Source organism: Argiope bruennichi, chromosome 1 (genome assembly GCF_947563725.1).
Source record: "Argiope bruennichi chromosome 1, qqArgBrue1.1, whole genome shotgun sequence".
In the NCBI taxonomy this organism is placed as follows: domain Eukaryota; kingdom Metazoa; phylum Arthropoda; class Arachnida; order Araneae; family Araneidae; genus Argiope; species Argiope bruennichi.
In genome coordinates this window covers 102,639,400-102,665,452 of record NC_079151.1, presented here as the reverse complement: position 1 = coordinate 102,665,452, position 26,053 = coordinate 102,639,400, and the positions used below count along the sequence as shown (strand labels likewise).

General features: G+C 31.4%; 2 protein-coding genes across 6 annotated transcripts in view; both read left to right on the top strand.

Moving 5' to 3' along the window:
* Positions 1 to 26,053, top strand: part of LOC129965093 (putative sodium-dependent multivitamin transporter) — a 58,752-nt gene that overhangs the window by 31,311 nt on the left and 1,388 nt on the right. For 2 of the 4 annotated variants that reach the window (XM_056079155.1, XM_056079154.1), the window contains 6 exons: positions 11,788 to 11,995; positions 13,965 to 14,108; positions 14,568 to 14,650; positions 18,494 to 18,720; positions 20,544 to 20,641; positions 24,652 to 24,761. In XM_056079155.1, the coding sequence (XP_055935130.1) occupies positions 11,788 to 11,995; positions 13,965 to 14,108; positions 14,568 to 14,650; positions 18,494 to 18,720; positions 20,544 to 20,641; positions 24,652 to 24,761 (870 nt within the window). Of the gene's footprint in view, positions 1 to 11,787; positions 11,996 to 13,964; positions 14,120 to 14,567; positions 14,651 to 18,493; positions 18,721 to 20,543; positions 20,642 to 24,651; positions 24,762 to 26,053 lie in introns of all 4 variants that reach the window. The other 2 variants (XM_056079156.1, XM_056079157.1) reach the window with 2 other exon arrangements.
* LOC129965140 (uncharacterized) lies at positions 6,381 to 7,552 on the top strand. Of its 2 annotated transcripts, XM_056079158.1 has the most exons (3): positions 6,387 to 6,783; positions 6,878 to 6,946; positions 7,089 to 7,552. In XM_056079158.1, exons 1-3 carry the CDS (start codon positions 6,759 to 6,761, stop codon positions 7,376 to 7,378), a joined length of 384 nt encoding a protein of 127 aa, XP_055935133.1. In that variant the 5' UTR covers positions 6,387 to 6,758; the 3' UTR covers positions 7,379 to 7,552. The 2 variants fall into 2 exon arrangements, with proteins under 2 accessions (XP_055935134.1, XP_055935133.1); XM_056079159.1 differs by lacking the exon at positions 6,878 to 6,946 and having other exon boundaries at positions 6,381 to 6,783.

The window sequence follows — 26,053 nt, the reverse complement described above, 5'->3', positions numbered from 1 at the left end:
TAAAGAAGCATTATCACTTACTGAAACTACTACTCAGCGCATCTCCAGCACAAAAAAGAGCAATAATACAGACTGCTAACAAAAGTCAGTTACATTGCTTATGCGAAATTTGTGTAAACGTCTTAGGTGGTAATTTATCGGTGAGCGTAAAGAAATTACGTAAATATAAAACGGCCATAAGAAAAATTGTTAATAAAAAATTATCTTTAGAAAAAAAGAGAAAAGAATTAATTAACCAAACGGGAGGCTTCCTACCCCTCATTCTTTCCGCAGTTCTATCTGCGTTAGTAGGCCTTGCCGGAAAAGCAATAGGAAGCTGAATTTAATATTCGCAGCAATGTCTCGGAGAATGGCTCTCGTTCCTGAAGATTTAGCAGCAACTAACTTTTCGAAAACATCAGATACCGGAGTACATGGTATTGAAAACCAAATATTAAACCTTCTTCATGAGTCAAACTATTCGGATGATGCAAAAGCAAAACTGTTGAGCCAACTGCTTTTAAAATATCAGCATGCTATAAATGTGCCTAAACCACCGATACGTGTAACTATTGAAGACTCTAAGGAACAAGTTCAAGAATCGCCTAAAAGTAACTCAGTGGAAGATCCTATATTACGTGATATCATACTTTCAGTTCCTGCGAACTTCCAAAAATTTATTTCGCCTATTGCTGAAAAATTGAATACACGCAGCTATGCTTGGAATGAATATGGTGAATTGATGAAAGATAACGAAATCGTTAAAAACACAAACGTTATTGACTTATTTTCATATTTAATGAGAAATGTAAAGAAAGGTTATGAACCACATGGTTTTTCAGTGTTTTGGAGGGGTATTAAAGAGATAAAAATACCAACACGTTGGATTGGCAACCAGATGCTAGTAGAAAATTTCGGGTTTGACACAGACGCAGGCGAGATCCAAAACGAAATTAATCTGAAATCTCCAGATTCAAAAGCAAAGAAGAAGAAGCAAAACTCGAAAAGAAAATGGAAAGAATATTAGAAGCAGCATATTACGATTTCGCAAATCCTGCATCATTTGGCGGAATAAAGAAACTATCAGCAATCTCTAAAGTTCCATATGAGAAAGCTAAACGCTGGTTAATGACCCAAGATACTTATTCGTTACATAAACCAGTTCGGTATAAATTTTCTCGGATGTCGACGCTTTCATATGGTATAAATGATTTATGGCAATGCGATCTTGTGGATTTACAGCATTTAGCAGAACATAATAATGGGTTTAAGTATTTACTCACCGTAATTGATGTATTTTCGAAGTATGCCTATGTTATACCTCTTAAAAGCAAAACTTCTGTGGCTGTAAAAAATGCCTTTGAAAAATTGTTACAGCAGGTTAAGCCTAAACACATTCAAATCGATAAGGGCAAGGAATTTTACAATACGCAACTTCAGTCATTGTTTAAGAGGTACAGCATTAACCACTATTCAGCTGAAGGTGATCATAAAGCTAGTGTTATTGAGAGGTTCAACAGAACTTTAAAAAACAAAATGTTCAGGGTATTCACATATAGAAAATCTTATAGGTATGATGATGTGCTACAGTCACTAGTGAAGTCGTATAATGACAGTCAACATCGCAGCATTGGCATGGCACCTTCAAAAGTCACTCGTGATTTTGAACCACATATCTTCAAAAAATTATATGGTTACACATTGAAGAACTCGCGAGTGATTTTGAATAAGGGAGATTTAGTAAGAATATCGAAAGCGAATAAATCGTTCAGACGAGGATATTTACCAGGGTGGAGCGATGAGGTGTTTATGGTGTCAAAAGTATATCCCTCTTATCCAACTACATTCGAGCTTCAAGACCTTAAATCAGAAGCTATAAAAGGACGATTTTACGCAGAAGAACTCCAGAAAATATTGAAACGCCCTGAGGATTATTGGCATATAGAAAAGGTGCTTAAAAAAAAGGGCAAAGGTACGAAGAAAGAATATTACGTGAAGTGGAAAGGCTTTGATAATCGGTTCAACTCGTGGGTAAAAGCAGCATGGATGAAGTGAACGATTTTTACATTACGCTTCCCAGCAACTCTAGCATGGATTACTTTCCAAAAAATACGCAAGCATCATTCAGAACGAAATTATCTCGTCCAATAATACTAACTGGTGAATGGGAAGTTGGTTTATCAGAAATATTCGTTCCTCGAACCTGGTTCAACATCGGAAATCATAATAATAAATATTTGATAACTTACGAGGAAACAAAATTGGTGGAAAAGGATTTTCTGGAATACTCAATCAGAATAAAAATTGAACAGGGAACTTCTGATGAGGATATAATCGATAACATTAACCAAAGTATTGAAGCAATATGTGGACATTTCGTCTCTTTCGAACTGGATCACAAGAATATGAATATACTTATTGCTCCGAATTATGAACTACACTTGACAGCTGCTGATTCACCAAGATTGTTAACTATGTTAAACTTACCTAGAGAGGATAGAGTTATAAAAACATCGGAAAGTTTTATGTACAGAAAACCATCAAAGACAAACAAAGACAATATTTTCAAAATTATCGCTCGAAATATGAAAAGGCATTTTATAATTCGCGCCACCAGGTTTAATCATAAGTATACTGATATGGACAACATACATCACGAACTCTTTCAGCATATAAATCATAATCTAATGCAGACCGGTATAGGAGGTGCAGCGGATTTTATATTCGACTTTAAAGAAGATAAAGTAGAAATAACGGTTCAAAAGAATGTTGAACTCGAGTTTAGGTTATTATATGCCCCGTTGTTTATGCGAATGTTGGGCATGACGAAAGATATTGTTTTAACGGGTAGAACGTTACATGTTTTGCAAAAAATTGAAAGGCCTCCTATGAACGAATACTTCCGCGTGAGCATTACGGATAAACCAACAATTCCTGTGAAAATTAAAAAAAACAGAGGATATGGAACTACAAGTCGGATTTTATAAAAACTCAGAGCAGTTGTTTGGATCTTTTAAACACCTTGCTTTTAATCATTTAGCGAACAATAAGATCAAAATTCATATACCAGAAAATTCAACTCTGACTTTACAAGAAGGATTAAGAGATCTTTTAGGTTTCAAAGAATCCACATTAAATGGCGGAACTCATATATCTGACTATCAATTGGAGTTAGATGGAGGAATCACCGAAATTTATGTCTATAGTGATATCATAGAATCGCACTTTGTAGGGGATACAATTGCTCCTTTACTCCGTATTATTCCTGTTATGTCGAAAAAAGAAGACCAAATAGTAATAAATTATCAAAGACCGCTGTATTTTCCTTTGCGCAAAAATTATATCGATTGCATAGAAATCGAATTGAGAAGTAGCTCTGGAGATGGTATAATTTTTACCAGTGGGAAATCACTCTTGGTTCTCTCCTTCCGTCGCAGAACACTATAAAACTATTACTTATTTTGTGATGAATCATTTTAAATCCGATCGTGAAAGAGAATGCATTTGGATCAAAAAGCTTGTGAAGATTATTACTGCTCGCAAGTGCAGGCTGGCGGTGGACCATATTTTCAGGGTGTTGGCCACCAAAGAGGATATGGAATGTTTTCAAATTTATTTCGATTTATTTCTCCCATAGCACTGAAAGCTGGAAAGTATTTAGGAAAACACGTTCTAAGCGCAGGTTCAAAAGTAATGTCAGATGTTGCTTCAGGTTCATCTCTTAAAGACTCGGCAAGATCGCGATTTCGCGAAACATCAAAACAAATAAAAGACGACATTATTCATAAAATTCAGAGCGGTTCGGGTATAAAAAGAAAGAAATTCCAGAAGAAAAATCATTCGCAACGTGTCAAGCGGAGCCGAAAGAAATTAAAGAAAGCAGACATATTTTCATAATGGATTCCCGAGCGTGTGCTTGCTTGCAGAGTGAATTAGACCTTTTTAACGTGAATCCTGTACAATTATCAACAGAAGACAGCTCATTCACTGAGATTTTTCCTGTTGCATCTCTGAATGAAAAGACGCCAATTGAATTTTACGTAAGCGGAAGTGGTGAACATTATCTGGACTTATCCCATACACTCCTGCATCTACAAGTGAAAATTAAAAAGAGAAATGGAGCAGTAATTGGAACGCCTGATCAAGTGGCTCCTATCAATTATCTCCTTAATACGCTATTTTCTGAATGTTCAGTTACATTAAATGACAAGCAGGTTTCTTCGCAAGCTAACTACGCATATAGATGTATTTTCGATGCTTTGCTTTCACCTCGAGCTGTTCAAGAATCAATGCTAACATCGGGTCTTTTCTACAAAGACGCTGCTTCTAAGCATGAATCAGTAGAACTAGCTAATGTTGGTGATAATGCAAATTCCGGTTACCAAACTAGATATAACATCTGCAAAGATAGTAAACTTATAGATATGATAGGTCCATTACATTTCGATCTAGGCAATCAGAGCAAATGTCTTATAAATTCGGTGAATCTTCGGATCAAATTAGAAAGAAATAAGGATTCTTTTGCTCTGATGTCAGCCACGCAAGATTTTAAAGTAGTTATATATCATGCATCATTATTTGTTAGGAAAATTAAAGTCGCTCCCTCAGTCGTGATTGCCCATGAATTAGCTTTAAGCAAGGGAGTTATAAAAATGCCTATTCGCAGAACAGAAGTGAAATCATTCACACTTTCTTCAGGAATGCAATCAATAACTATCCCTAATGCGTTCATTGGACAATTACCGACACGACTTATAATGGGTATGGTATCTAATGCTGCATTTAATGGGGATTTTTCAAAAAATCCATTCAATTTCAAGCATTATGATTTATCATATCTTTGTATATTAGATGGCAATCGTATGATTCCGTCAAAGCCCTTTCAACCAAAATTTGATAATTCTAACAGTTACAGCAGATGTTATATGAGTCTATTTACTGATTTGGGTAGATATCATAAAGATCAAGACATTAATATAAGTTACACTGAATATAAAGATGGGTATACGCTGTTCGCTGTAGATTTGACGCCCGATCTCAACGCGGACGGAATGCACGAAAGTATTTCACGCAATGGTAATTTAACTATTGATATAAAATTCAGCAAAGCATTATCTGAAACTGTAAATTTAATAGTTTTTTCAGAGTATCGAAATACTATAGAAATCGACAAAAGTCGCAGTATTTTTTCAGATTTTTGAAAATGGATAGCACAACTTTGTGCAGACTTGCATGCAGCGACTTCCGTCTACGTTCTAAATTTGGAGGCGTATACGCTTCAGATGAATTGCCTAAGACAATAGATAGTTATTCATGTTTTATTGTAAATTTAGATCCTAAAACAAAACCGGGAAGTCATTGGGTTGCAATAGCATTTCGGAATAATAAATGTTACTATTTTTGTAGTTATGCTTCTGTGCCGAATAACAAATATATTTTAAAGTTCATAGAAAATAACGCTGCAAAATTTGCTTGGAACAAATGTAGATATCAAAGCTTAGTGTCGTATACTTGTGGTCATTTTTGCCTTCATTTCTTGTACAATTTTGTGAGAAAGCAAACTTTGTCACCTCTAGATTCTAATAAAATTGAAAATAACGAGAAGTTTATTAAAAAATTTGTAGCTAGCAAATTTCGTTTACAAAATTGCTGCTTTTCTCCATATTCAAATCAAATTTGTGAAGCTCGTGATTTCAGAAATAGACGTCTTTAGACATGTTTCAACAGAATATAATTATATATGCTCTCTCTATAAGCTCTCTATATAAATTTAACATATTTTTTTGGAGGTCACTTTTCATACAGAGCATATAAAAGAGATACACTAACTGTGGAATTCTCATTGTGCTTCAACTGATTCAGCAGAAACGATGACTTCCGAACTGAGATATGGCTTTATGTACTTGAAGCGTACTGGATCAGCTTATATGATTCATTGCTCCACCGATTCCCTTTACGAAAATATGATATCCTGTGTTCAAGCTGCGAACTCCTATCAAATGGATACAGTCGATTCAGACTGCAGATTGAAGATTGCCTATTTCAAGGTTCTCAACAACAATGATATTGTCAGAGAACTCCATAACGGTTCTGCTATGAATTATCGACAGACATTTGATTGTAAAACGTAATACAAAGCGAACTTCGGCGAATCAATTACTCATGATTCAAAGATCTGCAATGGAATTGTTGACAACTTCAGAGAAAATAAATGTAAATACTAAACTATACAGCTAAGATACTGAGAATAGCTCAGCATTGTAAACTCTATATAAAATTGTAATACTAAGCAGCACTAACTGTCATTTAATGTAACATCATCAATGAATCGATGTTCTACATGCATAAGCAACACGAAGAAACTGATTGCACCACTCGATGTAATATTTTAACAATCCCTGAATAAAAATATAATTTAACTGTATAATTGCGTCTGTCTTATTTTGCTTCGCTACATCAATATGTTTTTTGTAATATCCTATATCACCGTAAAATTACGTTGTTTTATTCTCAAGGTGGTGAAAGTGGGTTAAGGTAGGAAAATGCACATAAAGTTATTTTAAAATTACTTTAAGGTCACCAGTTCAGGGAGAACAAGGCGTTCCTGGGAAATTCTACAGATAATAAACAATTATTCCATTGCCACTTACATAAACAGGGGTATAAATATAAGCTACATCAGCCTTTGTACATATACTACCGATCTTGTTGAAGACTTCATCTTCATCTCTGTCTCCGTCTTCCTCAGAGTGCGTGTATCTAAGTACTACTCAGCTATCATGGACAGTCACAAAGCGAGCGTCAGTAAGTGATTGCATTTTCATATTCTTTTTAGATTGCTAAGCATGTGTAACATAATTTTTTAAAAATAACGTTAAGTTTTCACACTTCCTAATAGGCTTAACTGATAGCGATTCAGACGGCGAGCAGTTATTTCCCCTTCCTTCCAAGGAAAAGCATACAAGCGGTAAATTAGATTTGATTTTATAAGTCAATTTAGACTTTAGATTTTTAAATTCCCAAAGAAAAAACATGACAGTAAAATGTAAAATCATTTTACATTTTGTATCTTTAGATTTAATTTCAAAATATTATCCCTTTTCTGATAGCTAAAAGAAAATCAAACGATGAGAAAAAAGAGGAGTCCACCAAAAGAGCAAAGAATTTCGAGTATAATTTTTCTGATCCGACAGAAGAGAAAAAGCTCATACCCCCAATATGCGCTTACCTAGGAAAAGGGATTAACATCAGCATCAAGGAATACAGAAAGTCCTATTATCTTGCTTTCCAAAAGAATGTTGGAGATGAAACAAAGAACAGATTCAACATGAATCTTGACCAATTGGGAGCTTTAAAAAAAGCTATAAATGTGTTTGCAGAACATATAAAGAAAAATTGACATTCACGAGTTAAATGAAAATTTTGTAAAAAAATTGAACTAACTTGACAATTTTCCCTATATTCATCTTCTTAGAATGTCGTTTAATAGAATAGAATCAAGTTTTAGAGGTTATATTTCAGCTTACCGACACTCTCCGATACACTCTGATCCCTACAACTTATATAACGAAATTCGAGAAAACATTTACTTACTCTTATTAGAGCAAAACCTACCTTTCCGTCTTTTAATATGCATAAGCATTGAATTTATTAAAGATACTCATCCTGACAATTTACTGCAAAACGCTTACTTCTGTTCATTTGCTGAACGCATAATATCATATAACCAAGTAAAAAGTAAAGTTAAAAGCTGTTTTCAGAAAATATTCAATTCCATTGAAACATATATCCAAAACGGTAGTGGTTGGGTTATTAATAAAATTAACTTTTTAGATGTTAATATCGGACAGTACAGAGAACCGCGGGGAGGTTGCGGTAATATAAAATTACCTGACTGTTTAAAAAAAAAAAGAACTCTTCTAAATATACGTTGCGATGATCACAAATGCTTCATATATATTTGCTTAGCTCATCTCTTTCCTCCTGAAAAAAATTCTAATGCTCCAAGCAGTTACCAAAATAAACTAAAATACTTAAAATTGAAAAATGTAACCTTCCCCATGAAACTCTCTAACATAAAGCATTTTGAAAGTATCAACAGCTTAAAGATAAATATTTTTACTTATGACAAAGAAGTTTTCCTCATATATATCAGTAATAAAAAGTTGGGTTCGGAAATAAATTTACTTCTGTATAAAGAGCATTACTTCTTAATTAAAAATCTAAATCGTTTATTAAACTCCAAAAAAGGGATTCATCATTATTGCTCGCGATGCCTGATTGGATTTCAGAGGCGAAATAGTCTTGTAGATCGTAAGCGAGTGTGTTGCCAAAATGCCCCCCAAAAACTATCACCGCCTAAAATAAACACTGTAAAATTTACTAGCATTTACAAAATGTTGTTCCATCCTTTTATTTTGTATGCGGATTTTGAATGCATAACGAAAAATATATCTACTGTTTTACCAAATACATCTCAGAGTTTTTCAGCCAACCTAGAGCATCACGAACCAATCAGTTTCGCATTAATAGCAATTAATATAAAAAATGAAATAATATATCACAAATTCTATTGCGGAGAAAATCCAGTACAAATATTTTTAAAAACAATAAAAAAATTAGCAAAATCTTTATTTAAAAGACTATCATGCAATAAACCAATGATCGAGGAAAATATACCAACGGGAAAGCCTAGCACATGTTACATATGCAAGTTAAAATTTGAACCGAGTGATCGTATTGTCAGAGATCATTGCCATGTTTTAGGCATATTTAGAGGTTTCTGTCACAATTCATGCAATTTAAATTTAAAAAGAAGTAATTTCATTCCTGTAGTCATTCACAACCTTAAGGGGTACGATTCCCACTTATTGTTAAAACATATGTCTCCAGAATTCGCGCATCAGATTGATATAATTCCGACGAATAGTCAAAAATTTACTAGTTTCACTCTCGATAATTACATTAAATTTATTGATTCGTACGCATTTCTTGATTCTTCCTTATCTTCTCTTGTAGAAATTTTGAAAATTTCTGAACATCGGTTTGACATTTTTGATTCTTTTTTCCAAAATAAAACAAATAGAAACTTACTCAAACAAAAAGGATTTTTTCCTTATAGCTATTTTTCATCAAAAGATATTTTAAAACAAAAGACATTTCCACCTCACGAAGCCTTTTTTAACATTTTGACGAATTCGAACATAACAAAAAAAGAATACAAACACGCACTGAGGGTTTACCAAGAATTTCATTGTAAAAATTTTCAAGATTACCTTGAATTGTATCAAAATACAGATACAATTCTTTTAGCTGAAGTATTTCAATCGTTTCGACAAACAAGCATGATGCACTATCATTTGGACCCTGCTTATTTCCTAACTATTGCTGATTTAACGTGGCATTCTGGTTTAAAATTCACAGGTCAGGAATTAAAATTGTTATCGAATGTAGAAGACTATGTCTTACTTGAGACTCAAATGAGAGGTGGAATTTGCTTTCTCGGTCAAAGATATGCCCAGGCAAATAATCCATATCTTTCTTGTTATAACCCCGATGAACCTACAAATTATATTGTGAATTTAGATGTTAACAATCTTTACGGACATTGCATGTCTGAATATCTACCTGTGGGGGATTTTCGTTGGCTTTCACCTGAAGAAATAGCTGTTTTTGATTTAGCAAATGTATCTCGATACTCAGAAACGGGATATTTATTAGAGGTAGATTTACTATATGATAAATCAGCTCATGATTTCCATGATTTTCCCTTAGCAGCAGAACACTTAAATATAAATAAACAAATGTTATCAGATTATCAAAAAAAAATATTGTCTGAAAAAAATATTCCATTCACCGAGTGTAAAAAGTTAACACCAAATTTTTATCCAAAGAAACGCTACATTTTACACTACAGGAACTTAAAATACTATTTAAAGCATGGGATGTCTTTAAAAAAAATTTATCGGATCTTGGCTTTTTCACAATCAGACTGGTTGCGAAGCTATATAAATTTTAATAATGAAAAACGCCAACAAGCCAAAAGCGAGTTTGAAAAATCTTTCTTTAAAAAAATGAATAATGCTTTTTTCGGCAAAACATGCCAAAACGTCAGAAAAAGAATTAACTTAAAGACTGCTCTTACACCCGCTGAATGTAGAAAGCATTTAGCAAGTCCTTTACTTGAATACTTTGAGAGCATAAACGAAGACTTCGCTGTCTTTAAGATGAAAAAAATTAATCTAGTTCTCGACAAACCAATTTATGTAGGATTTTGCGTGCTTGAGCTAGCTAAATTACACATGTATACTTTATACTACTCTAAGTTCAAAAAATATTATAAAGAAAATTGCAAACTCTTATACACAGATACTGATTCTCTATTCATGCAAATATTTACAAATAATGTTTACAAAGATTTTAAAAACGAATTTTTTGATATCATGGATCTAAGCAACTATCCATCTTCAAGTGAATTTTTTAATTCGGAGAACCAAAATAAGTTAGGGTTTTTAAAAGACGAAACGAAATCTAAACCTATTTCAGAATTTATCGGTTTACGATGCAAAATGTACAGCTACAAATGTGAAAATACTGAAACGAAAAAGGCAAAAGATGTAAAACAGAGTTGTTTAAGAAACATAACACATGAACATTTTAAAACCTCTTTACTTAATGAAACGATTCATCGTCACGAGCAATATTCTATACAGTCAAAATCACATATTCTTTCTACAACCATATCAAACAAAATTTCTTTATCTCCGTTTTACGATAAAATATTTTTGAATGAGGATGGTGTGACCGGAAAATGCTTTGGTCACTATTCCTTGCTTGAAGAATAATGGTAGTATAATTTTCGTTTATTTTTATGTTCTTCAAAAAAAATTTTTTTTTTGAAAAACTATTAAGCATTTAATAGCTACCTTCTGTTAAGGGGAAAATTGTCTCTTAGTTCAATTTTATTTCACATGCTTTGTAAGTGAATCAAATGTTTACTCAGATCGACTGGTTGGACTGAGTTTTTTCATGGTTTTCTCAGTCTATAACGCAAATGCGAACCAATATAAGATCTTCCATAAGATATTATTAATAAATACCAAGAACATTTTATTTTTTAATGTAATCAATTTTTATACTATTTTTGCATGTACATATATATATGATTCAAGTTGTTGTTTTGTCTTACTTAATATTGTATTAATTGTTTGCACTGCTTTTTCGAATGAAATGAAAATAATTTGTATTCATATCCTTTCTTTATACATATATTTCTTTCTTATATATACAATAAAAATCGTTCAACAATTATCACTCTGTGCCTCTTTTTTTTGAGTGGGAATAAAATTTATAACCTTGCAGAAAACATTGCTCGCTCTTTTAGTAGTATAGAGATGATGGTTTTCATATAAAAAGTTTTTATATGAGAGCCATCATTTAGTGAAAGGTACTTTTTATATGAGAGCCATCATCTAGTGAAAGGTACTTTTTATATGAGAGCCATCATCTAGTGAAAGGTACTTTTTATATGAGAGCCATCATCTAGTGAAAGGTACTTTTTATATGAGAGCCATCATCTCTATACTACTAACCTGCAAAATCAATATGAAATAAGAATTTTAAATAAAAGCTAGAAAAAAATTTACATATACTAGAGTCTGGAGGAAATATAAGAGAAATTTTCACAATATTGGAGTATGTCATTTGATTCGATTGATACGAACATGTTATATCAATGCGTGGTGTAGATTATAAAGGAATTGCAACAATGCTGTCATTTCAATGAAATTTTATTGTTTGTTTCCTTAGATTTTACCATATACTATCCTCAAGATGTTTGGCGGTATTCTTTTCTTGCCTGGCCTCTGCATTTCCGGTATTTTCAGCGGAGCCCTCAGTTCCGTTTCTTCTGCTCTGAACACCATGGCGGTTGTGACAGTGGAAGATTTTATGAAACCGTACTGCAAATGCTCACAATTTACTTCCAAATGGATGAATATCATTGCTAAACTTTTGGGTGAGTATAGTGTCATTATTACATATCCCTTCCTCGAGGGGAATTCAGATATGCATCACCTATGAACGCCTCTCACAGCCGGGCCTACCACCCGTGCATTTCTAGAAGTCTAACTCTATGGACAGTGATGCATATGTGCATTTTAAATTGGAGCAATTTTTAAACGCCACTAGATGGCACCCTGTGTTTATTACTTTTGAAATAAATACAGTTTTAGTATCCTGACCTTCAGTTTGCTCATATTCAGCCTCACATTGGTATTTTACTCATCAGCTGTTGCGAGGGGGAGGGGTCAGTGTTATGTAAATAAACAGAGCTGGGCTGTGTAACTGTTCACTTGATAGAATCGTTCGCATTTTTTATCTCCCACCGAATTCCTTTCTTCTTTTTTCGTTATTACTGTGTAAGTGTAACAAGTCCTTTTGGTCTTTACCGTCAGTTCTGTTGTATTTCGCGTAGCTTTCGGATACATTTAGCGCACTTCCTTTTTATTACGGAAAAACTTGGTTTTGGTTTATAAAGACCAGAAAACGTTATTTTTCAGAGGAAAGATGTGCTGGTATTATGAATTAACTAATAATCTAAAAAGGTAGCAAAAATGATAGCGTTAGGACTTAAACTTTATTTTTTGTGATTTTTTTAAAAGTTACGCTTGGCGACTCAAAACCCCTGTCCAGTGGGATGATTCCTTTCGCGTACGCTCCGTCCTGTGCGTGTGTCTAGGGTTGAGGCCTCCCGTTCCACAAAAGGCAAAAGAGAATCAGACAAATTACAAGATTCCTTCCCAACAAAGCAGGAGATTTCTTTGAATTTTTAACAGAATCTGTCACATAATATATATTTTTATATAATTTTGTCCCGCGCACTTCTTTCTCCCAACAATTAGTGAAATAATTTTTAATGCTAGTGGCATCAAGGGTGTATGTTAGAGTTTTGACCATCCAAATGAACACAAAACTCCCAAATGGAGATGGAAAACGTATGAAATTTTGTATAAAGTTTTGACATTAAATTTTCTTATCTGTATTAAATATCAAGACAGTGTGTAAAAAAAAAAATGTGCTATTGTAAAATATGTTCTCGTTTCTCTTAGCTACATGACTAAGACAAAAACAAAGAAAACAATGTTATGGAATTTTTGCGAGCAAATTAAGGAAAAGCATTAAAGCTTGTTTGCTGTAACTAACAGAAAACAGATGTAAATATTCTTGATCTTTTACTTATAATTTATAATTACCTCCCTGCGTTGTTGCGCTATTGATTATTGTTAGAATAGTCCCATGGGAGAGGGCACCTCGTAAGTGAGGATGAGAAGTTTCTGGCAAGGAGATTGGTTTTCGCCACTCTTGTGGGTACAGATAAAGTTGGGAGTTTGTCTCCTTCCATTAATACGGGGCGTATTTCCCTCGGGAAGGATTGTATAGTGGCCGGTGATGACCTTTTGGACTCAACCACAGGTCCCTCCAGTATTGCTGTTTTGGAGGTCCGGTCATTCAGAATTTTCCGTGTGCCTCAGGGCGGATCAGAAAAGCCTGTTTAAAATTTAATGTTAATGTTACATGGGGTTTTACCACGAAATAGAAATGAGAAGCTTCCGGTATGGTGGTTGGTTCTCGCCATCCTGGCGGGTACAGAAATGATGGGAATATCTCCTATCGATGACCGGATGTACTTCTCTTTCGAAGGGTTGTACCGTGGCCGGTGATGACCCTTAGGACTCAACCTCCGCTTGCTGTCGCTTCGTTCTAACCAATCAATCTGAATGTCTTAATTAATCGGGACGGAGTAGCCAATATGATGACATCGGGTTTTAGAAGGTTCATGTTATAACGCTAAATGTTTTATCTATGAAATGAGCATTGCACTTACAGATAATGCATGGGATCTTATTAAAAAGTAACATCGTTTAAACACGACAGAAAATATTTGAGAAAATGTTTCTATATTGACTATTTTTCTTTCAATGTAGCTATTGCATTTGGATGTCTCAGCATACTTCTCATCGTTTTCGTCTCCCAATTTCGAGGAATTTTTGAAGCGGCTTATGTTATAAACGGTATTTATGATGGAGCATTCATTGGTATTTATTTGCTAGCAATGTTTACAACAACAGGTAATGAGCATGTAAGAATTTATTGTAATAACAAAAAAAGATTTCGTAGTTTTTTTGCAAATGTTTTTCGAATAATAAAATTTTGTTTATTTTTTATTCATCTTAAGTGAAAAATATATGTAATTTTCCATTTCTATTCCATAATTATGTACAATGTATTCTTATATCAGACGACTGCCTATAGTATCGACAGTACTCTGTATGCCTAAGAGCTCTTTGCAAATGTTTTTCGAATAATAAAATTTTGTTTATTTTTTATTCATCTTAAGTGAAAAATATATGTAATTTTCCATTTCTATTCCATAATTATGTACAATGTATTCTTATATCAGACGACTGCCTATAGTATCGACAGTACTCTGTATGCCTAAGAGCTCTTTGCAATTGATTTTTGAATTATAAAATTTGACTATATATATTCAAATCGTCGTCAGAGAAGAGCACATTTTTTCTTTTCAGATCCCATATCTGTGCACAATGCGTTATCCTGTGCATCGCATGCTGCTATATCAGATGACTACTTATTGTATCAGTTTTACTCAGTATGTTGATTTTGGGAGATAAGATTTCAGTGAATGCTTTTTGATTAATAATCTTTTGAATACTAATTTTATTCAGTATGTTGGAAGGGAAGATTGATTTCTTTTTTGTTTAACACTTGTTACTATTATGTTCAATATTTGGATATTATTTGTCGCTACATCAGATGATCATTTACAATATTGATATTATTTTGTATCGATTCATTTTTCTAGAAACCTGATTTTAAAAAAAGAAAGTCATGCATTATGTACCATACTTTATTAACATAATTATTACTTAAAAAGGAAGAAATAAAAGTTTGTTGAAAAGGTAAAGAAATGAAAGTTTTGGAAATTTTCACATTATTAACGGAGATAAATCCTAAAAGAAATGACAATTTCATTAGATTAAAAATAAGCATGTATATTTCGTCTTCTAAAAATAATTTAAAGAAAAATAATAAAGGAGATGCTTGTAAGTCTGTATGTTTGTTGGCGTTCCACAAACTGAAATATTTAATTAATATTTGTCACGTCTATAATTTAGAGGATGTAAAGTGTGTATATGAAAGCCATTTTTTGAATTTTTTACTAACAAGAAATTAAATTAGATGTTGATATTTTTCCACAATAGTTTCCAAAGGTATTAATGCAGAAAAATATGAATACAGTATTAAAAATTTAATGAATCTTGCCTCTTTAAAGACACCGATTTAAAAAGTGCTTTCTATTTATAGAATACAATTTTTTACTTTAATTTTGACGATTTTTTAAAAATACTTTTTTCCATATTTTTCAAAGCACGTTTCATAGTTTTAATTAAGTTTTATTTTTTATTGTTTCATCAAATATTTAATCATGTAATTATTTTCTTGATTTTCATAAGAAACAATGTTAAAGTACTGCTAATGATCACACGTCATTAGAAATAGTTTATCAGGCCTGTTATGTTTTTAATGGCATTCCGATACAAAAGATTTGACTCGAGTAAAAAGTCTCCTGTATAAAATTCGCAGACTAATGTAAACGTATTTAAATAATGTGTTTTCTTTCTGCCTTCGAGGCTTGAAAGTACGATGTCGGAAAAATCATAAATATCTAGTTTTCCAAAGAGAATTAAACATAATCAGTATTCTCGTTGAACCAGATGGTTAAAATAGTAGTCTCTAAAGGCGGTTAGTTTAAAATAAAATTAAAAAGATTTCGGATCAATTTTATGAATTTCTGTGATTGATTCTCTTAACCCTTATGTTCATTTTGTATAGTATACCATACATAAAACTTTATACAAATATACAACCACTATAAAATAAAAATATATATAAAATATAAAAAATATAATATATATATATATATATATATATATATATATGTTACAGTGAAAACCCGCAATCAGTCAAAACGCGAATTAACTAGTGAAAACGCGTTCTAACTGACATCGCCAGAGAGAACCCGAATTAACAAGGAAAAATGCGTTTTCTCACTAACAGCGCTAGATATAACCATTTTATTCATGTTTTGACTGATTTGTGGGACAAAATTATTTGCATCCATCCAAAATTATTATATTAAATTATACTTAGTAAAATAGTATTTGAGGAAAAACCCTATCATTGAACAAAAAATATTTTCTTCGGATATTCTTTAAAGCAGTACCGTTATTACAGATTATTTCGACAAGGCAAACTACTGTGACACAATTGCAAAGAGAATCATTTTTCATACATAAACATCTCTTTGAAGAACAGTGTTTTTTTACAAGAACAGTGGACTAACCCTTGCCCAGTTCCTATACTTATTTTTCTTTCTGCGGTTCGCAGAGATATTTCCTGATTCGGTATTTGTTCTTTAGTCAAGAAAATTTGCTGAGATTCATCGAATTCAGATCTAAAAATCAGGGAATATGTTAACCTTTTATATCAAACTTGCACAATGAATAGATATAATCTACTGTATAAATACTTATAAAATAATTTAAAGTTAATATAAATTGAATAAATTATATTTATAGAATAAATACTAAACTACTTAAGTTTAAATGTCATTTCTTACCTAGAATACAGTTTGTTCAGAACCAATTTTGTACAGGCCATCTTTATTTTTCAAGCACTACACAGATGATATTTCGAAAATTAGCTTTTGCTCTATCAACATCTGGAACGGGAACAAGAGCATTATCTCCAATATCAATATATGATGTGTTGTATCGGTGATCTTTTTTATTCATTTGGCTTGCTTTATTAAATTTTCTTTGGCTTCCTCTCTAATTAGAAAAATATTGATCGACTTCTTAGTAAGCAGTGCTCCCCTGATTATGCTTGCTCAGTTTCTTGTTCTTCTGCATTCATATCCTCGAAAATTTTTTGAAGCTCATCCTCGTCTTCGATAGTTTTTATAATATCTGATGGCAAAGTTGAAGTTGTCATTCCAACCCTTGGTTCAATCCCAAACATAGCTTTGTATGGTGATTATTTAATTCCTGAATGTAGAGCTCTGTTTTTCATGAACTGGACAAAACGAAAACCATAGGACCACTTTGTAGTTTTATTATCCTTGATCCATGAAGCTAACATATTTTCTATTTCTTGGTTGGCCCTCTCAATCGAACACTGCGACTGGCTGTGACGAGGTCTCCCATGAACATTCTGCAATTCTGGCCAATACGTACGTAACTGCTCTATAACTGAATTTACAAACTCTTTTCCATTATCAGATTTCAGTATGCAAGGAGCCCAAAATATCAAAAATATATCAAGTACTTCACCGCAACCTTTTCCACTTTGAAGTGGTCGCAGTAACACACATTTTATTAAATAGTCCTGGTAAACCATAATAAACCTAAATTCATTATCTGCCTGAGATTGCATGTTAATCAAATCCACTTGGCAGCGACTATTCATTTCTGAGTGAATGATAGGTTTGGAAACAAAACATTTCCTTTTCATATTTTATTTTCTGTTGACATGTTTCATACATTGATAAAAAAATTTGTGTCATTTCAGTAATTATATTAGCATATTTTCTTGAAGTTTCAATTTTAAGTCTGTCTCTACCACCATGTCCTATGGCCATGTTCACTTTCGATGACATCAAAAATTTCTTCAACTGGTAAATAATATTTGATGGGCTCATTTGAAGAAATCAACTTTTTTTACTCCACTGATTTCAAGAATGTCAAACCTTTTTAATTTTCAGTACTGAACAGAAGTCTTGCTAACGGCAGATTTTGCTTCTTTAACCTCAGAGAAAAGAGTTTTGTATTCATCACGTGTAATCACACTCAAATTAATCTTTTTCTGTAACGTAATTGTTCAAGAAATCTATTTTTTTTTTTCACTTTTTAGCCCAAAAAAAGCGTTAACAATATCTTCACTCATCGTATATAAATCAACCAGCACAAACACTTTCCAACAAGAATAAAACTGCACTTTGTTTTGAAAATTTCACGAACAATGAATCTAGATTCGCACTGTTTTACCTCGACAAAATCGTAAATAACTAGAGAAAATCCGTATTCCTTAGCGCTGTAATTCGGGTTTTCCCTCGCGCGCTGCCAGTTAGAACGCGTTTTCCCTAGTGAATTCGCGTTCTCCCTAGCGCTGTCAGTTAAAACGCGTTTTCCCTAGTTAATTCGCGTTTTGATTGATTTCGGGTTTTCACTGTAACATATATATATATATATATATATATAATATAAAATAAGCTACCTATATACATTTTTTTTTTGCTTTTCTTCAAAAAAAAAACCCAATCTTGCCACGATAAGGGTTAATAAAGACCCGGCAACGGAGAAAATTGCAGCTTATTTTGCGTGAGTGAACTGCATATTTCAAGATTGTACTAAGATCTACCTTTTAATTTCAGGGAGCAGTTTTAGGTTTTATAGTTGGGTTTGCGTTTAACTGCTGGATAGGTTTCGGAAACTACATGTCCGAGCATAAAATCGTGACTTTACCAAGAAGTATTTCGGGATGTGCGTCTTCAGCAACTGAATCAGCATATTCTTGGCAGTTTTACCAAAATTTTACCGAAGCGCCCTATTTTGATACAAAATACCAGAACATAACAATTCCTGATGATGTGGAGAGCAGGTGAGAAATCGTGACGTAAAACATTGAATAAAGATTTCAAAAATGTGGCCTAGGACAGATGCTTAGGGTATTTTCGAAATAACCATAAACATATATTCTTTTGGTAAGAGATATATTGATTGTAAGAATTCTTAACTCAGTCAGAAGTGAGAAAAACATTAATTGATGTCCTGGCAGTGTAATATGTTGCTCTATGTTATTGAAATCTTACAATAACAGTTATTATGTTACACAGTAATATGGTCAAAACAAAAGAATATAGAGTCTCATCGTAATACTGAGTTGCAGGTCCTGTCATTGTGAGATTATCATAATAAATTTATTTTGCTCTCAATAAGTTACTACAAGTTACTATAGATTATTTACAAGATTGCCTATTGAGAATTGTCTATTTCGTTCAGAGAATAAGTACATACCATTGATTGATTTTCCCTAAGATCATGGAAAACGATGGAAATGCTCAAAACAATCTTAGAAAAGGAAGAACTTGTTATATAGATACATATCGTCAAAGATATAGTCATAGATTCATATCGACAAAAGTAGCGTGATATGTTGCTAAGTAAAAATAATGAGTGTACGAAATACGTGTCACAGAACAGAAAGAGACAAAACTAAAACTATTTTTTCGCTTACCTGTAATATTCGAATTTATATTTCCCATTTTCAGTCTTCAAGTATTGATTTAACAGGAAAAGGTGATTTTCATAGGAATATTTAATTGAGAGATGAAAGAAAGGGTTTTTGATATCCTAACACAGAGAAATGACACATGGTTATTGGTATATGGAGCAATTTAAAAAATTACTTCGAATTTCAATAAAATTATTTTTCTTTCTTCGTTTTCTACTTCATTACATTCAGTCATTAATTTAAGCGATTTTAATATGCTATTTAATAAATGTTAGTAAATATGTTTCAACGTCCTTAACTCACTTTTAAAATTAAATTTTAATTAATATGTTATGTTAGTATTTCAGTTAAATTAAAGGATACGATAAATTTACCAAATGGAACTTTTCCATGTAGTTAACTCGCAAAATGTGGCAACCATCGTCATGATGATGAGCTATAACATAATCCGAAATTCCTTGGAAAATTTTTAATATTTTTCACGATTAAAAAGATTTTGTAGAAACTCCGTAGGATATGCTTTTGTTTTATAACAGTATTTGATTGACCATAATTGAAAAAAATAATCTAAATAATTAAAATTTAAAATAATTAAATCATACCTGAATAATTTAAATTTATCTACCATTTTATCTGAACAAACTGCCTAAATTTTGCTTAACAAAAAAAGGGTTACCTTGTTTTCATACAATGAAAATATTATTGCCTTATAAATACATATGCATAGATTTTTTTCCATTATGACAATTATATAAAATAAATTTAATAATTCACTCCAACATTCATTGATATAAATTATTAATTAACACCGCAACTTATATAGATAAATTTGTATGGAATTATGGGTCAAATTGGGCCAGTATATTATTGAAGAGATCAAAAATATTTTTCATTTAACATTGAACAGAAATAAAGATGATCAATAGTATATAATGTACTACATTACAAATTCTAATCAATATTTACAAATTCTATTCAATATTACAAATTCTATTCAACATGAATTTATTCAGTAAAAAATGTGATTATCTTTTGAAATGATGTTAGATAATAACAAATATAAATTTTATAATTTAAATCTCCTCATAAAGCACACATTTTTTTTTAATTTTTCGCAAATCGGAATTTTTCTAATGTTTCATGTCACTGCTCATTCTTCAGGCTCGTTTAAGAATAAAGTTGTATTTTAGGTATACATTTCCATTGTACAAATTATCCTCAGTATGGATGATGTCATGTGGCATGGCAGTTTCTTTTATCGTTGGATACATATCAAGTTTACTGCTGGGTAAGTTATTTAATTTTTCTACAAAATATTTAACAATTTAATTTAAACTAATTATCCTAATTTTTATATTAGCATAAATGTGTATGAAATTTAAAATATTAAAGCTGCCTGTATGTTATATTTATCTTGCATTCAATGAGTTAAAAACATTAAGAAAGATACTTATCTTTTCAGAATTCAGATGAACTTTCATGATCCAAAAATACAATCGATTTCTGCCATTATTAAAAAAAACATTTTATACATTGCAACTTGCATCAAAAATATGTAAAAGCAAATCAGAATTTTATTTTCAAACATAATTAATATAGAATTATAACATTTCACGAAGAGAAATACCATATTGCATAATATTGTAAAACATCGAATTAACAATATTGATCAATATGGAATAATATTTAAAGAGCATTGAAAAATTTAAAAAGCATTGTTACTGTAAAATTCTGGTGGAAAAATATTAATATTATATTAATAATTTATTTAGTTTTAAATTTTATTCCAAAACATTTAATTAGAAGGATTTTTCATTAAAAGCTAATTATTGTTTAATATTGTGAAAACAAAATTAAAAATTTTTCATTGAATAACGTTGAAGAATATATTGAAAATTACATTGGCATTCTGTGTTAAATAACATACAACGGAATAGTTTTAATCCGAAATTATCTTTCAAAATTAATATGTTGAACTATATTTTTAGTTCATACAATGCGCGAAAAAAGTATAAGGACAACATGTAATTGCATGAAAATATGCTTTATTTCCATTTCACCTAAATGAACTTTTTATATTTCTTACTTCTGCTGCATAACTTTCTGATAACACTTATACCACATAAAAAACATAATTTAGCTTCAAAATATTGATTTTAAAAAATTTAACATTAAAGGAAATACGGAAAAAATTATAAGGACATGTTGTAAAATACTTAAAAAATGTTTCAATAATCAAGAAAACTACCTTTTTTTTTTCAATCACTTGAATAATCCGAGAGGTCATAGATCCTGAAAGATCTTTTAAAATGTCCACAGATATTTTTTTCCAAGCGTCTTTGATAGCGACGACAAGATCTTGTGTACATTGATACTGTGTGCCGTTTTTATAGACTTCTCGGGCTAGAAGTCCCCATAAGTTTTCGATTGGATTAAGATCGGGACTTCTCGCCGGCCAATCAAGTAAATTTACAGAATTAGCTTCAAACCAGAGTTTTGCACTCGCAGAAACGTGTTTCGAGGCATTATCCTGCTGAAAAATATAGTCCCCTGAAGTAATTAGGGGCGCTTCAGGTAACAAACTTTCTCCTAACATATCAACATACCTGTCCGAATTCATTTTATGGTTGATAAATACAATTGGAGTGGTTCCATTTGCCGCAAAAGCGTCCCATACCATAACCGAGCCACCACCATATTGACGCCTGGAAAACACTTCCTTTGTCTTTCGCAGATCATACCAAAAATAACGGAAACCATCAGGTCCATCAAGATTGAACTTTTTTTCGTCCGAAAAAATTACATCAGCCCACTTTTGACCAAGAGAAATGTATTTTTTGGCAAAGTAAACTCTACTTTTCTTATGATGATTTGTAAGAGGGGGGCGTGACACTAATTTCCCATAAGAAACTTGAGGATGTTTACTCAAAACATTTTGAACAGTCCTTGTTGAGCATGGTAAACTCAAATTTTGTCTAACTTCATTTGTGGTTTCTCTTTTCTCGCAAGTTCTCCTTACAATCATTCTTTTTTGTCGACTAATGAGAGTTTCTGGTCTCCCAGTTCACTTTTTCATACCATACATCCCAGGATTTTTTAGAAAATTATAAACCACCGTTTTAGATCTCTTAATTCTTTTTGAAATTGCCCATCCACTTAATCCACATTCTCGAAAAGCAACAATTTTTCCTTTTTCAGAGTCAGAAAGTTGAGTTCCTTTGAGCATCGTTTAAAAATTCACACTGAAAGTCGACGAGTGGGAAATTCTTTTCGCAAATGAATCTTTTAACTCGGAATTGTCATTTTATGCTTTCAAATATGCAAATTTTTAAATAATTACTGGAGAAAAAGCAATGTCCTTATACTTTTTTCCGTTTTCATTTAGGTTTAAAAATCAAAATTTAAATTTTAGAAGATTTAAAATTGAAAATTTTAATTACTTTAGGCATAAAATATTTTAGTTTTACTTCTATTTTTGCTGCAAAAATTTGCATACGATTCTGTAAACAAGGCTTCTAGATTTGGAGATTTTTCGCTTGTCCTTATAATTTTTCGGGCACTGTAGATGTTTGCATGGTAAGTTAGGGAGTTTAGTTTAGCATGATAATAGAACATGCTTAATAAACATTGAATCACAAAAAATGCTGAAAAAATGAAAAGATAAACTATGCCTGATTGATTATTACACGTTAAAAGTTAAGTAAGGAATCAAAATATAAAATTTTCATTTTTGGTTATTAAAGTAAACAATACAGAAGAAAAAGCGAAAGAATAGAGTTCACTTTCTAAAAAATATAAAATTTACAACTAAGAAATGAATAAATTTTAAAAATTAGAAAAAAATTCATGCTTTTAGAATGAAAATAAGAAAGAAAGAATATTGTTAGGAATTCTATACATGGAAAGTTTAAAATAATTATAAATGCTTTTAAAAACTGTTATTTTGTTGGAAAGTTCATGCAAAAAACTTAGACATAACACTTAGTTATTCAACACGTGATCACTTTAAGTGTTCTTATGATAAATTAGCCGGAACTTTAAAATTACTGATATGTATGAATAAAATTAAAAAAGACAGAATATACTTTTGTGTCATAAATCTTTTTCTTTAATGCCTTTTAAAAGAACATATATATCTCGAAATGTGTTTTGGAAAGTCTTTTACAGGCTATTATTTCATCTAACTGCCACTTAAAACCATTTTTTGTGTTTAAAAATTTAAAAAAAAAGTTAATTGGGAGGGAAAAAATTTAAGAATGTCAAACATCAAGAAAACTACGACGACAGAATTGATGAATATTTCGAAAGATGGCTTTAAAAGTTATTTCCGAAATTTATGGAGCAGAACACAGAAGCGCATTAAGGCGGGTGAAATAACTAGAAAATGTATTAAATTATTATGTAACTTGCATGATATTTTCTAAATTATTAAATAATCAGGAAATTAACTGTGGCATCTTCTAGATTTTGGCAATTTAGATTCTTATAGAATTATGGATAAAAGAGTTTCTCTTTTCGTATGAGTATAAATATAAAGAGAAAAAGACAACATATTTTGATGATTTACTAATTCTAATAACATTTAGTTTATTTCTTAAATTCTATTTATTCTGTTCATCAAAATTTGGGGACGGTATTATAGATCTAGCTGACACAAAAATAATTTTTTTTTTCATTTAGAAAAAATAGTATTTTTTGTATGAATTGTGCACAGATCATCTCTAAATCTAACTTATATCTAATCTAAGTTTTATCAATTATCTCTACAGCTAACCAAGAGTCTATTTATTAATAAATTCACTGAAATAGATGCATGCTTCAAGTTTGTGCAAGATTTGTATAAAGATTATAAGATTTCTCAACCTTTCAACTTATTGGAAACAATCCTATTGCACTTCAAACTCAGCCCAAAGGAAAATTTTTTGTAATAAAAATGCTTCAAAATGTGTTGTGACAGATTTTAGGTTTGTGTCATCAGTCAAAGTCTTTTTTTGTATATTTCGACATATTTTTATACCTTGTTGCAATTAATTGTATATGCATTACATAAATTAGGCTCCTGAAAATAAGATACATTTATTTTAAATCTCCAAGCAATGATTTATCGATCCATTCTGAAATACCAAAATTTGAATTAAAATATTAATAATAATGTTAGAAATTTAAAAAAAAATCAACATCCTTTTTGCATTTCTAAAAATTGGCTAAATTTGATGGAGTCTGCAACCGTAACTTCTTATTTCAAATAAACTAAAATTTCTTCCAGACTAATCCATTTATATTATTATTGATTCTTAGGACACTGGAAAGAATATCCTAGTATTAACCCGAAGTGTTTAAGTCCATTTCTGAGAAGACTTTATTTTACATCTAGTGACATTGCCAAAGCTGAACAAACAACACATGAGGTAAAAAGAATATTTAATTCGATCTTTAGCTATTCTTAACTAAATGTAGATATTTATGAATGGGAATTTTCTGATTCTTTTTCTGATAAAAAAAGATACATTACTTTCTATTATATGTTATTGTAAGGGTATATTATTGTAATTAAACTAATCTCTATTAAGCTGTGTTTATTTAAATCAACACTCATATAATGTTTTGTTATTTATTAGAAGTGATTTAGTTCTTTTTGGTTTATTTTATATTTTTCTATGTTAAAATGTTAGTTCATAGCTGTAAATATCCATATCTACTTCATACCGAATAAAAACTATTCACCAAGTAATTTTGAATAAATATTTTAGAAAAAAAAATGTTTTAAAACGTTTACTACAGATATAGAATCATTGCTTTCAAGAAATCATTAAATTTTTTTGCTCATTCTCAATCTTATTTTTGTGAGTCCTCATTTTAAAAGTGCGTCACTTAGTCAGCAAATATTGGATGTACATAATTTATCATTGTGATTTATTCAATTCGTAATTGAACCTTGAAAAGATATGATGTGACATGGCATTTATATATGCCATAAAGTTTTTATCTCTGATATTTTGAAGCAGTAATACATCTATATATTTGAAATTACCGTCAAAACAAAGAAGCAAAACTTCTTTGTTTTGTCAGCTTCGAGCATACACCCAATTCTGTCAGTTTTTTCGGATAAGAGAGCTAAATTACTTGATATGTCATCAAAGTTCGCCTATCCATCATTGCCTGCAAAAGCACTACTTCCAAGTACATTCTTTATAGAAAAACTTATAAACAAAGTACCCTGGATACCAATTTCGACTTCGATACTAATTCAGTCAATTTAAATTTTTTTTCATATGAAAGCCCATGATCTCTGGATGTAGCATCAATGATGGTCAATGCTTCGTCACCATCCATATTTGAGAGGAATTTTAAAAACTCTACTTCATTATGGTTTTTTCCAGAGAAAATCGTGTTGGGTCCCCATCCCACATTAGAACCAGTAGCGATTTTTGCAATTTTTACTGAAATCATGAAACTTTAATACGTTATGAATGGTTTTCTGTCTTCCATTACTCCCCAGTTCTGAAAAATATCGCAAAATAGAGATTTAGAATAACCCTCTGCCCTTAATAATTGAACCGATTTTCTCAAATGATGTTGCCACTTGAAAATCAATTTATCAACCACAAGACGCTATATTTATTTCGCAGTTGTGTTTTCTTTTGAGGTAAACATCTGATCACCAAAGACGGCAAATGCTTTTTTTATTTTCCGTACTTCA

Coding starts and splice junctions, on each gene's coding strand:
- LOC129965140 (XM_056079158.1), top strand. CDS start 6,759: ATGGACAGTCACAAAGCGAGCGTCA. Junction 6,784..6,877: donor CAGTCACAAAGCGAGCGTCA/GTAAGTGATTGC, acceptor ACTTCCTAATAG/GCTTAACTGATAGCGATTCA. Junction 6,947..7,088: donor CAAGGAAAAGCATACAAGCG/GTAAATTAGATT, acceptor CTTTTCTGATAG/CTAAAAGAAAATCAAACGAT.